General features: G+C 38.3%; 1 protein-coding gene across 1 annotated transcript in view; it reads right to left on the bottom strand.

Annotated features, from left to right (window-relative positions):
* The window catches only part of Pdzd8 (PDZ domain containing 8), a 58,184-nt gene that overhangs the window by 23,354 nt on the left and 21,189 nt on the right, over positions 1–13,641 (bottom strand). The window contains exon 3 of the mRNA XM_048423846.3: positions 1,228–1,330. Within this exon, the coding sequence (XP_048279803.1) occupies positions 1,228–1,330 (103 nt within the window). The remainder of the gene's footprint in view (positions 1–1,227; positions 1,331–13,641) is intronic.

Genomic DNA, 13,641 nt, shown 5'->3' with positions numbered 1-13,641 from the left:
AGCAAGATGGGGCAGTGAGAATCAGATCCCTTAGTTGCCTGGCCTGTTAGTATAGCCAAAACATGAATGCCAGGTTCAGTTAGATTCCCTGTCTCAAAATAGGATAAGGTAGAGGGTGACAGAGAAAGACAATTTATAGCGAGCTCTGGCCTACATGCCTATACCTACACACACACACACACACACACACACACACACACACACACACACGGAACTTGTAGTCTTCTATCACATTCACAATCTTCAACAACGCTTACAACTTTCTCACAATCCAGCATCCCAACCTCCTTTGCTAGCTTAATTCCATTTCTATTTCCCACTCAGGTCAAAATTATTCTATTCCTCCCAAGGACATTGTACCCCACCGACTTTTGAATTTAAGGGTGTTCCCAACAGTAAATCCTGTTTTCTTTGGAGTAGTCATCAAGCTCTGGCGACAGCCACCTTCACTTTTCTGGTTTACTGACAGCTCCTTCTATGATCTCACACTTTAGCTGACACCAGTCCCATGGGAACAGTACCTCTTCTTGTCTTCAACTGTTTCTCCAGCATTAGGAACAGTGCCTAGCACAGAGTAATACTGTTCATAAAATACTGCTGAGTTAATAAATGTGAACTCACAAGCCTTCTGAGGCATTCAGTAAAACTAATTCATTCTAGGGGCTGGGGCGACAGCTCAGTCAGTAAAGTGTTTGTCTCTGCAGCATGAGGACGCTAAGGTAGACTTCCAAGAACCCATGTTTGTTTAGTTTTTGTTTTATTTTTTTTTAAATCAGGCATGGTAACACGAGAAAGGAAAAGATAGGTGGGTTTCTGAGCTCACTGGTCAGCCAACCTAACCTACTTGGTGAACTTCAGGCTAGTGTGAGACCTTGTCTGAAAAAACAAAGATAGATGCATCTAAGGAATTCCCTGGAGCTCTGGCCTTTTACATGTGAATTCACATGTACACCTACACACATACACAAATTACAACCTCTGATTCTTTACCTGAAACAGCACTAACATTTTTAAAAGAAAGTTGAACAGATTGCTTCTTGTTCAGTCTGCCCAATACTAGTTCCAGGTGATCTATTTTATTAGTGATGGTGCTACTGGTTATTGTTAGCCAGACAAACAATAACAACTATCTGCTTATGACCAACAATAAATCTAAGAATAAGGAAGTACTAATAAAGGCATGCTCACAGAATAAATCTTACATAAATGTAAAACTACCCATTTTACCGTCTTAATAGAACTCCTTTGTTTTTCTTCCCAAACACCACTGCTCAACTCAAGTGTGCAATGAACATTTGCTTCTCTGTCATAGGATCCAAAAATGAACAACCTGCAGAAAAAGACAGAACAGGCAGGACACTGTAACAGCCATATGCAATAAATATCTCCTTTCTCATAATCACAAGGAAAAGCAACGTATTACTCCATTACTATTTTAATAACAATAACAAAAAAGAAACACCTGTTGCGCCCTCTAGTGGAGAAGCCCAGTAAGGCAGGCTCCAGCTGGAGGTTTCCCAGGCAGCTGGTGTCAGTGTTTTAAACAAACAGAACCATGTAATCATGAGGTAAGACAATTGGCCAGACATCTCTATGTTATAGTAAGCAAGACAGAGACTTTCAAGAAAGACTTTTGGATTTAAAAGCGAAACAAGTTGGAGAGTGATGCATATAGGTACATATCATTTCTGTAAAATTTAATATGCAAAAGGGTACTACAATTGAATATCTGCACGCATATTGGTTTTACCATCTAATGTGACCCTAGTTAAATAATTTGCTTTCCTAGTCTCTTTCCCTCTCTGGAAATTTTAGAATAAAAATAGCATTACTTACTTTTCAGGAAGAACAATTTTAATAAGACAATATTTTAATAAGTATACAAGCATACTTAGTTTTTTAATACATAAGTACTTGGCATAGGGCTAAACAAACAATAAGTGCTCAATATTTGTTACTTCTTCCATTTAAAAAATGTGTATCAATGTTTTGCCTGCATGTCTTTCTGTATACCATGTGCATGCCTGCTGCCAAGAAGGAGTCAGAGCCTCCAGAAGTAGAGTTACAGACAGTTGTGGGTGCTGAGAATCAAACCCTCTGGAAGATGAGCCAGTGACCTTAATTACTGAGCCATCTCTTCAGACTCTTTCCCTATCTTGAAAACAACAGCCAAAGACTAAAGAAAACACTTAACCATGCTTAATATTCAGTTATAAAGACACAGCTCTAATTCTGAGACGACATAAAACTTTTATTATTGGATTAAAACAAGGGTATTATCCATAAATCTAACTTCTATAGTATGCACCCTCAGACTGTAACCTGCCAGCTTGTCTCTGAAATGAGCTTATGAATAGCTTAGCATTTACCAGCATTTTAGCCATTACTCTATTACTTTATCACTATGCAAAAATCACAGGCAGGAATGAAATAATGAAGGAAAAGTGGAAAAATACACCATGGGCATTTGAGAAAATTGTGTCTTAAGTTTGGAGGCACTGAGCAAGCTCACCAAATCACAGTCATATCTCACGAACTGGGTTCATAAACTGAGAATCCCGAATAATTTTTGACAGTGGGGGACAAATTTAAATATTAAATATTAAATTTAGTCCTTAAATTTAAATATTAAAGAATCTTTTAAAAAGACTTTAAACTTAGTGCCTAATAAACTACTTCCAAAAAGAAGACAGATCAAACACATCAAGAAAATTCCTAACTTAAAAAAGGCTGAGTTTTTAGAAGAACCACAATTTTCATTCACTGAAGCTCTACTGCCACCATCTGTTCAGAGAACAAACTGCCTCTGGCTTCTCCAGCAAGCAGAGCTCCAGGCTCCAGACAGGTATGTTAATTTAATGGTCAGGAGTCACGAACCAGAAAGTAAAGCTCTTAGGAATTATTCCTCAGATCATAAGCTATTTTACATTTTTCATAGTGAATTAAAAATACTTTTTAAATAACATAACAGATAGCAAAACAATTTAGCTCAAAGCAGTCACATTATTAAATGTGAGATATAAAAAAAAACTACAAAACTCAAAAGAAAAACAAAATCTTGCCCTAGACTACACTATGCTTTATTACGACACAAAGTATTAAGTATCAAAATAAAAGAAAAAGACATAAAATTAGATTCACAAAAGGCTGATATCTAGCTCAGTGGCAGAGCACTGCCTAAAACAGGTATAAGGTCCTGAAATAGGTCCTAACACAGAACAAAACAACAAAACCTATTGTGAATTATTTTTATATTTCAAAGGGTACCATCACATAAATGAGACGATTCCTAAAACAGGGGCAAATATTTTCAAATGAATTTGATAAAGATCAAGTATTTAGGAGGAAAAAAGTTACAACATAACAATAAAAACTAAAATAACACAATTTAGGAACAGGCAAGAGAGGGGGCTCAGAAATTAACCACTTGCTGCTCTCTTGAAAGAATACCTGGGTTTGGTTCCCAGCACCTACATCTTACAACTGTCTGCAACTCTAGTCTCAAAGGATCGACCCCTCTCTGGCCTCCACAGACGCTGCATGCACAAGGCACACTTGTTATTAGTCAGGAGAATAAGACAACTCAAACCATTTCAAGCCAACTTGAGTGGCTATAATCTTTAAAAAGAACTGTTTTTTAAGAGACGTTGGCGGGGTTATGGAAAAACCTGGATCTTCATACATTACTATTTAAATGTAAAATGGTACAGTCACTTTGAAAAAAACTTTGTCAGTTGCTTAAAAAAATTAACATACGACTTAGAAATTCTACTCCAAAGAAATATTCTATGACAACAAAATACTAGAGCACTCTGCAGTACGGATGCAATGAAAGGTTGCTAGGTCAAAGGAGCCAGTCAAAAATGAACACAATTTCATTCACACTAAATTTTTAGAATAAGAAAACTTATAGACCAAATCCAGAATCATTATAGGAAGCCATGGTTCTGGACTGATTCCCTCTATTAGGCACCCAAAGAACAAACTACTAAACCAAAATGAAGTCACTCCTGTTAAATGTCAATCATCTAAGCTAGAGAGATGGCTCCAGGGGTAAGTTGCTTGAATTTGAGTTTGGACTCCCATCAGTCACATGAAAAGTCAGGGATGGTGGCATGTGCCTCTATCACCAGTGCAGAGGTAGGAAGGGGAGACAGGCAGAACCTGGGGTTCACTGGCTCTCAGTGAAATAAAGGATGAGCTCCAGGTTGAATAACAGAGGTCTCAAAAACTAAATCTTGAGTGATAAAGACACCCGACATCCACCCTACCCCATCCCACACACTTTACACAATGTCACATGATCAAATTGAAACTTTAAGGAAGTAAATGGATCCCCAAACAGATCAACTTGTCCTGAAAATAGATTTCACCTGACCTCTTCTGCTTTAACCTTGAGTAAATAGAAAGAAAGAAGGAGGAAGGGAGGGAGAGAGGGAGGGAGGGAGGGAAGGAGGGAAGGAAGGAAGAAAGGAAGGAAGGAAGGAAGGAAGGAAGGAAGGAAGGAAGGAAGGAAGGAAGGAAGGAAGGAAGGAACCTGGAACTAGAGAAATGGTTCAGGGGTTCCAAGCACTTACTTTTCTTCAAGAGGCTCAAGTTCATTTTCCAGCACACACATCAGGTAACTCCAACTCCAGAATATCTGACACTCTCTTTGTGCCTCTATGGAACACCCACACCCACTCTCATACACACAAAAAAAAGAAAAAAAAACTTAAAATAAAAAGTAACCTGATGTTAACTGATCAGCTTTTCTCACTATTGTTTTTCTGTCCCAATTTTACAAAACCCACTGTTCAGCTGGTGTCCAGTGTAAAGTGCTCACGCACTTTACAGATTGGGGGTTAATGAATTAGGGGTCTGTAACTACATTTAGCACACTTCTGTTTTCTGACCAGGGTAAAACTAGAAGAGAATGAAGCTTGACTGCACAAGGGCACAAGGTTATGAGCATGTACAAGGTGAGCTTCTGAAGATGAATGTAAGCTATATTAAGAGGCTGACCGTACACTTTAAATGATGTGTGCTACCTCGATTACATAATCACGGACTCGGTATGGGTCTGAGCTAGGTCCTCAGCATATGCCTTAGTGTTATATAGTTTGGTGTTCTTATGAGACTCAACAGTGGAAGCGTCTCTAACTCTTTTGCCTGCACTTAGAACTCTTTTTCTCCTACTGGGTTGCTTCGTCCAGCCTTGATATGAGGGTTTGGGCCCAGTCTTACTATAGCTTGTTAGGCCATGTTCAGTGGATACCCCTGGGAAGCATGCTTTTTTTTTTTTTAATGGAAAGGGAAAAGTGGATCTGGGGGAGAGAGGGTGGAGAGAAGGAGTGGAGGGAAGGGAAACTATGGTTAGGATGTAATACACAAAAGAACAAAAGTCTTTTTTTTTAAATAAAAAAGATGTTTTAAAGAAAAAATAATGGGTAATTATACCAATAAATACTTTTCTGAGACAGGATAATAAGATGTGTCAAATACTGAAAAATATAACAAATGCTTGATTTACTATTATGTTCCAGTATAATATTGAGACAATATAAATTTCAATAAAATATAAAATGATTATCTGATATAGATGTAAAAGACTATATTAAAAGAATAAAATAAACGCCAAATGAAAATTATTAAAATGTTAAAAGATATTATCATAAGCATTTAGCATCATTCTTAAAATTGAAAAATTTAACCATAAAAGGTGCTACTTTTCCTATACAATAGTCTTGGAGGATTCACAAACAAATGCAAAGTAGAATTTTAACACCTAAATTATCCCCTCTTATAAATGAATTTTGAAATTCTGTATGAACAGGCTTCCATGAGGAACTAAATATTTTACCACAAATATGCACATAAAGCTATTCAAAGAATGAATCATTTTTTATTTTAAGATAAAATGGGCTTATATTTATGTGCTCTTTTATTTATTTCATAAAATTTATTATAAAGTTTGCAAATAAATGGAAAAAAGCGCATACCCTTTCTATTAAACTTTCATATGGAAACTGCTTCCACTAATATGTGAAACAAAAACCAGTAATACAATTTTAAGACTTTCTTCACATAATTAAACACTTATTCTAGGAGGATGTCAGAATGGAAGCATGACTTGACTCTCTAAATCTCCCCCATAAAAGCCCTCAATGTAAACAGAAAACAAAAGCAAACACATCAACAGTTATGACAAAGCCAGTAAGGACTTTATGTGAGAGCGGTGAAACTCACAATACTGCAATGACAAAAACAGGGCAAAAAAAAAATGTGGCAGTCATGCTTACAGACAACAAAACAATCAAGCAGACAGTAACCTGCTTTGACATAAATAATTAATCTTAAAAAATTGTTAGTTTGTGATTTATTTTTTTCTTCTAGTCTACTGACACCATTCAACCTGATCCTAGGAGTGAGCAGAAGGAATCTGAAGTTTAAGAATAGTAAGTAAAAAATGACACTGCAAAGCCAGCAGAGAGAACTGATAAACACAGCACTCACTACACACCCTCAAGCTTGGCTAGTGCCAGGAGAATGACGCTGGACTCCTTACAGTGTGTTTTTGCATTTATATGACAAAGCAAGCCTGTAACTCTTTGAGATCTACTATAAGACTAAACAAATAAAGTGCTGATGCTGTTGAGAGTTATAAAATATAAAATGGGAGAAGAGTCTAGGAAAGGAACACTTTCATGAGGACAGACTAGAACTGGACATATCAGGTAACTCATGATTTCCAAATTCTTCATATTTACATGTTACACTTACATATGGATGATATGTCATAATGCACTGCATCCTCAAACTGTGAGTCAAGTTGCTTTACCAGGTATTCTATCAGAGTAACAACAAAAGTAACTACTACAGAAAACTGGTATTAAGAAGTGGGGCTGTTGCTGTGATACACCTATGTGGTTCACAGCCCTTTAGACCTGGCTTAAAGGAGGAGTGTGGAGGAGTCTCAAACACCGGGTTAGAAAAACCTTAGAACGCGATAAGCAGAGCTAAATGGACCACTCTGTTAGGAATCTGGGAGACCAGAATACTGAGGAAAACATAGACAGTAAGAGGCCCAGATTATGACGGTTCAGAGAGGGAACAAGAACTCTATCAGGGATAGGCTAGACACACTGTGTGTTGCATCCTGCTAAAAAAAAAAAAAATGTGGCTGCCTTCTGCCAATATCCTGAGAACTTGAGCGAGGCCGAATTACCAAAAATGGTCTGTTTTGTTTGGCATTGGAGATATCAAGACAGGAGAGCATTCAGGCTATGTCATGGTTATTGCTTTCTGCTTTCATCCAAGTCTATAGTGAAAAAGAGCAAAAAGTGAGGCAGAAAGTCATCCACAAAATGTGCAGTTTAGTGAAGAAAATTGCGAGTGAATTCGAAGTTATAGATAAGACAGGTTCAAAACTGGCTATATGTACCTAGTTATTACTAGCACGTTAAAGAGAAACATTGCTCTGCACTGAAACAGGAGGAAAGGTGCTCACTCATCAAAGGCTGTCTTGTAAAAGATGGGGATATGCAGACAAAGGGGTTCTCTGCCTAAGGAACCATTTCACTAGGCCAGACACAAAGGTAGTTGGAACTGTGGTCTAAGGGGACCAGGCTTCATCCCAGCTGAATGTAGACCTGGCAGTGTGATCCACATGGCACTGGTTTCCCAGGAATGGCAATATGTGGCAGAGTATCTGCAAAGAGGACACTGCCTGAAGCTGTGAAGGTGAAGCCCAAGTTGTAATGAACACTCCAGAATGCTACACACACCAGAATCATAGGTCATCTGCTGAAAAAAGCTGAAGGCAAGGAGCAGAGTTGGCCTAAGAGAGAAATTATGTGTGCTATACGTAGCAGAACTCGGGGACAGAGCTACCCAAGCCCTCTGAAGCCCAGACATAGTAAGGATTGATCAAAACATATACCCAGCATATGTTTAGCATGTGGGACTTGGTGAATCTGTCTAGGCTTTTCATTATTTGTTTTGTTGTACGCTATACACAGAGGGCCTTACACTCTGAAGCATGCGCATGAAGGCCGGGGGATATTTTGGGTGTCATCCTCTATTGTCTTACATCTTAGTTTTTGAAACAGAAATTCTCATTGAACCTGAAGTTCTTTTTCAGCTGAGCTGAGTAGGCAGCAAGCTCCCAGGATCTGCTTGCCTCCACACGCCAATGAGGGGTAATAGACTCATGCAACTACACTCAGCTTCTAAGTGGGTGCTGGGGATTTATTAAAACTCAGATCTTTTTGCTTGTGTAACAATCACTCAAAAAAGACTTTAACTGTGGACATCTAGACAGTGTTGGATTAAAGTTAAAGATGGGGGAGGGGGACTTCTGAAGTTGGACTGAACACATTTTGCATTCTGAGATGATAGGAGCCAATGGAGACCAGAGGAAGATTACAGCTTTAAAGTGTTGGGACTGAATATCAAATTAACAAGAAGTAGATTTGTGAATCACCATGGCAACAAACTATGGCCATGACTATGGGGAGTTCCTAGGTTAGGTTAACTGATATGAGAACACTCACCCTAAATATGGGCAGCACCAGTCAATGGGCCAAGGGTCCTGGCCAGAGGAGAAAGGGAGTTGAGCAATCTCATTCCTCTCTCTGCTTTCCACCTGCTGATGCAATGTGATTAGTAGCTTCACGCTCCTGCCACATGCATGCCTTCTTCACCATGATGGACTGTCAACAAAAATGATCCCTTCCTTCTCTAAGTTGCTTTGTTAGGCTTCGATCACAGCAACAGACAGTGAGGAATTATAACTGCTGAAAACTACAGGTCTTCAGATTACAGCAACAAGAAACAGACAGGGCAAGGGAGGTAAAGGAAGAGAGAAGGGCAACGCCTGTGGGTTTCTGTATGTCTATCATACTTAACATTGAAAACAACAAACTTTTAAAGGTGTATTTTTAGAACCCAAGAAAACAACACCCTAAAAGCTGCTGAGAGAATACAGGACTCAGAACAGACCAATGTGACTCAGTGAAGATCTGACCTGCATCAGCATCGTCCAGCTAAAAGGAGAACAGAAGGCCCTGAATGCACTGCTGTGGAGTGCAGCACCCTCATAACAAAACTTTACTGATCATGTTTTTGTTTTTCAAAATGTTGATAAAATTAGCCTCTCAATGTATCTATTACATCACCCTATATCTTTCACATAACAATATGATAAATCCCTCTTAGAATTGAGAGCCAGAATCATTTTCTCTTCAACATGTGTAATTTATCAGAAAATATGTGAACTTTAGGAAAATAACTACCTTGACTTAGTAGCTCTATAATGGATGCATATTTTAAAGCATGTCACATAAGATAGACACACTTTGTCAGTTAAAAAAGTTAAAGTTAAAAAATAAAAGTAAACTAAGAAATTCTTTAAGTTTCATTTGTAGTGGGGGAACTGATCTCTGCATAGCTGTTTTTGAGGCAATTTAACTTCTTATCATATGAACTTGAGGTTTGTTCTTTCTTTTTTTTTTTTTTTTTAAGACAGGGTTTCTTTGTGGCTTTGGAGCCTGTCCTGGAATTAGCTCTTGTAGACCAGACTGGCCTCGAACTCACAGAGATCCACCTGTTAGGAATTTTTCCTAATGCGAGCTCTCTTCTGACGCAAATTCCCAATCAAGCCAAATCAAGAAATATCCAGGTTTAATGGGATTCCTGCGCTCTCGGGTAGCCCCGAGGGGGAGCCAGGACCACCGGGAGGAAGGAAAAGGGACCACGTGATCCTCCTTTGGGAGCTCACATAAATACCCTGTGGGAGTGGTCCTGACCCGGCATGCTGGGATTTGGAGTCCAGATCAATACAGCTCTCAGGCCTGGGGGCTGGGATAGATGAGAGGGGCTTGGGCCTAGGCTCCCAACTTAACACTGTCTGCCCCTGCATCTGCCTCTGCCTGAGTGCTGGGATTAAAGGTGTGCGCCACCCCACCCCCAACCCCTAACCCCCAACCCCTGGCTACACTTGAGTTTTACAACCATCTCTAACTCCAGTCCCAAGTGGATCAGATGCCCTCTTCTGACTTCTGCAGGTACCAGACACACATATGGTACACATACATACTTCAAGCAAACCAATCATACACATAAAAAATAAATATATCTTAAATTTTTATTTTATTTCATTGGGGAAATATATTCTCAAAATCTTTTAACATATTAGTTTGATAAAAAACCTTCATGCATGCTTTTAAGTCTAAAATTACTTCAAAATAAGTAGCTAAAATGTTTAAAAACTATTCTGGTGTGGGACAATGATCTATATTCTGTCAATTATATTTTAAATAAACGCTGATTGGCTACTAGCCAGGCAGGAAGTATAGGCGAGACAACCAGACAGGAAGTAGAGGCAGTCAATGAGAACAGGAGAATTCTGGAAAGAAGGAAGCCTATTCCTCTGTAGTCCTGGCCCCGCCACAGAAGCAAGATGTGACTGCCTCACTGAAAAAGGTACTGAGCCATGTGGGTGACATATACTAGAATAACGGGCTAATATAATAAGTTAATAAGAAGCCTGAGATGCTGGGCCAATCTGTTTATAACTAATGGAGACCTCTGTGTAATTTCTTCGGGACTTAATGATTGAGGGAACTGGGCAGGACAGAAAACTCAGTCAACACTATTCACACACAAATTTTTCATTATTTCAAAGTGAACAGTTTAAAAAAATAAAGTCTTTATAAGAGCCATGGCTGACCACAAATAGTGAGTATTATATTCCATTTCATAGATTAGGAGGAAAATTACTGGAAGGTTTTTTTTAGTATTTATTTATTTATTGGGGGTATGCGTGCATGCGTGTATGTGTATAATTATCCCCATCAAACTTCAGCTCATCACAGCAAGCCAATTCAGAACTTTACCTATCTATGCTCAAATTATTTACAGAAACATTTTTAATCGTCTTACATTTAAATTTTTTTGAATGTTCTATTTATTAAAAAATTTTCATCAGTAAGTAATTATGGTAAAAATTATCTCAAAAGGTATTAAGCCTTTATGACATCTCCAAAATGCAAAATTATAAGTTTATGCACTTTTATTTTTATTTCCTTTTTGCCCCTTCTGCTATCAATTTCTGTTTTGGAGATGATAATAAACTAAGAATTTTATATTCAAAACAAGATAATTAAAATAATACTATGAAAATTTCTCAGTTTGAATCACATAAAACCTATCTGAATAGGAAGTTCTATGTTTATATTACGTAAAAAAGAATTCTACACTAAAGAACAATATAAGCTTTAATAAGAATGGGAGGTGGGCAGAGAAATAGTTCAGTGGTTAAGAGAAACTGCTGTTCTTGCGGAGGACCTGGGTTCAGTTCCCAGTACCATGAGGCAGCTTGCATAACTACAGTTCCAAAGGGATCAGAACCTTCTTGTGGCTTCTGCCAGCACCAGGCACACACAGTTCACTAACATACCTGCAGGCAAAATCCTCACACACATAAAATGAAAATAAATAAATCTTAAAGATTAATAGAATATACGTGATGGTTAATCTTGGCTGTCAACTTAAATAAATGTGGATCCTCTAAGATGCACACTTCTGTGTGGGTTTGTAAAGTGATTTCCCACAAAAGATCCTCCCTCGGAGCAAGAAACACCTTTCCCTAGCAGCCCATGTGTAAAGAAATTCAAGTAAAAAATAACACTGCTCTTGCCTGCCTGCCTGCCTGCCTGCCTTTACTTCCTACTGGTGAGAACATCTATCTACCCTATTCCTATCATCCTTTGTTGACATCAACATCTTTAGCCTGCCAACACAGACTGAATACCAGTGATTCTTCAGGTCTTCAGTGCCAGCCTCATAACTGAGAAGCTACCCAAGTCTTAGAATCTCTAGTGAACAGCCAGCCATTGTTGAACTAACTAGTCCCTGTTGTGTATGCCAACCTTTTAATAAATACTCTTTCTAATATACAGTCATACTATCTGTTCTCCTCTTCTAGAGATTCCTAATACAGTATAGAAAAAATGCTAAGGCTTCACTATGAAGCCAAAAGGGTTAGGATGAGTTGAGAAAAACAACTTGTTTTCTCCCTTATATAAACACTTTTAATTAATTCTTAAATTATATGAACAATGACATTTTCATCATAAAGCCAGCTTTTATCTGTTTGCATTTCTTAAAAACAATGCCTAGAAAGTTATTTTAATAGCATACCCATTCCAAACATGAAGTTGCCCCCTACTTAAAAGTATGAGCTACTATTCCAAGCAAGTAGGGCTAATATAAAAACTTGATAAAGCAAACTATTTTCCATAGTTTCCTTTTGTCTGCTTTTGGTTTTTGAAGACAGGGTTTCTCTGTGGCTTTGGAGTCTGTCCTGGAACTAGCTCTTGTAGACCAGGTCTCGAACTCACAGAGATCCTCCTGCCTTTGTCTCCCGAGTGCTGGGATTAAAGACGTGCGCCACCACTGCCCGGCTCCCTAATTTCCTTTTAAACACAATTCTGCACTCTTAAAGTATCTAATCTAATTTTTGACAGGTGACATAGTCACAAAAAAATAAAATATAAAAACATTTATAGTGAAAAGTTTGGCTGTCACATCATCATAAACCCAGTTCCCACACTCTTCCCTGAATAAGTCGACTGGTTTCTTCTATATTTTCAGAAATTCAGCCAGCAGTTTCTTATTAAAATACAGAGCAAATATTCCACAAATTCTAATGCTTTTCTTTGTATCATTTATTTCAATCAACATGGACTATATTAACGCAGCTTAGGCACAGGAGGACTGAACAAGGAAGAGTCAATGGCCACAAGCAACAGACACAGAGTCAACCCTCAAGTTCCTCTAGGAACATTCGGGCAGAAGAACTAATTTTTTTCTAAATATCTAGCCTCGTACCTACTATATTTGCTTTATTGTACACTAAGTTCTTTTTATGAATTACATGGCATTTTTACCTCCTTTTTTCAATTAAAGACTCTTGGTAAGACTTTCTGAGAGAATGAAGCATAATCCCCAGTCACCACTACAGGACTTAAGAAAATGAGTTAATATATGATCAATATAATCAGAATTAATCTATTTGCAAAGACTCAGATGTATTAGGTACAAAATATAACCCTAGTACTCAAATACTTATTTGTATTAAGAGTTAGAAATAAAAAATTTAAAAGTGGTAAGTAGTCAGTGGCATAAACAAGCGTCACAGGAATGCAGTTAAGGCCAGTGTACTGTATTTAGAATGCTGAGCAGATAATAGGGAGGTAGCTTTGGAATGTACCAAGACAGGCTAGTTTCAAAAAGCATGAGGCTGTATGGGTCAAGAAGGCAGATGACAGACAGTAAGGAGCTGTCATTTAAGATGTCTAGGCTGAAAATGGAAGGCTGTGGTCCAAACCCAGGCTCATTCTGTTTTATGTGGGCTATCAAAAGATTTTACATTTTTAAGTGGTTAAAAAGCAATCACAGTACTTCAGTACATGCCACGCCCATCCATTTATACACTGCCTATGACTAGTTCTGCGCTGCACAGCAGAGTTGGGAGATACGACAGGCACAGGGGAAATCACAGTACCCTGACTTTCTGGAGGAAATTTTGTCAAACCTCCTAAGAAGACCCGTGTAGCTGACACACTATGAGAGAGGGCTGAACAGAAGGCAGGAAAA

The sequence above is a fragment of the Myodes glareolus genome, chromosome 7 (genome assembly GCF_982192425.1).
Source record: "Myodes glareolus chromosome 7, mMyoGla1.1, whole genome shotgun sequence".
NCBI classification, from domain to species: domain Eukaryota; kingdom Metazoa; phylum Chordata; class Mammalia; order Rodentia; family Cricetidae; genus Myodes; species Myodes glareolus.
Note: the sequence above shows the minus strand (reverse complement) of the source record. Positions and strands in the feature narration are given on the sequence as shown.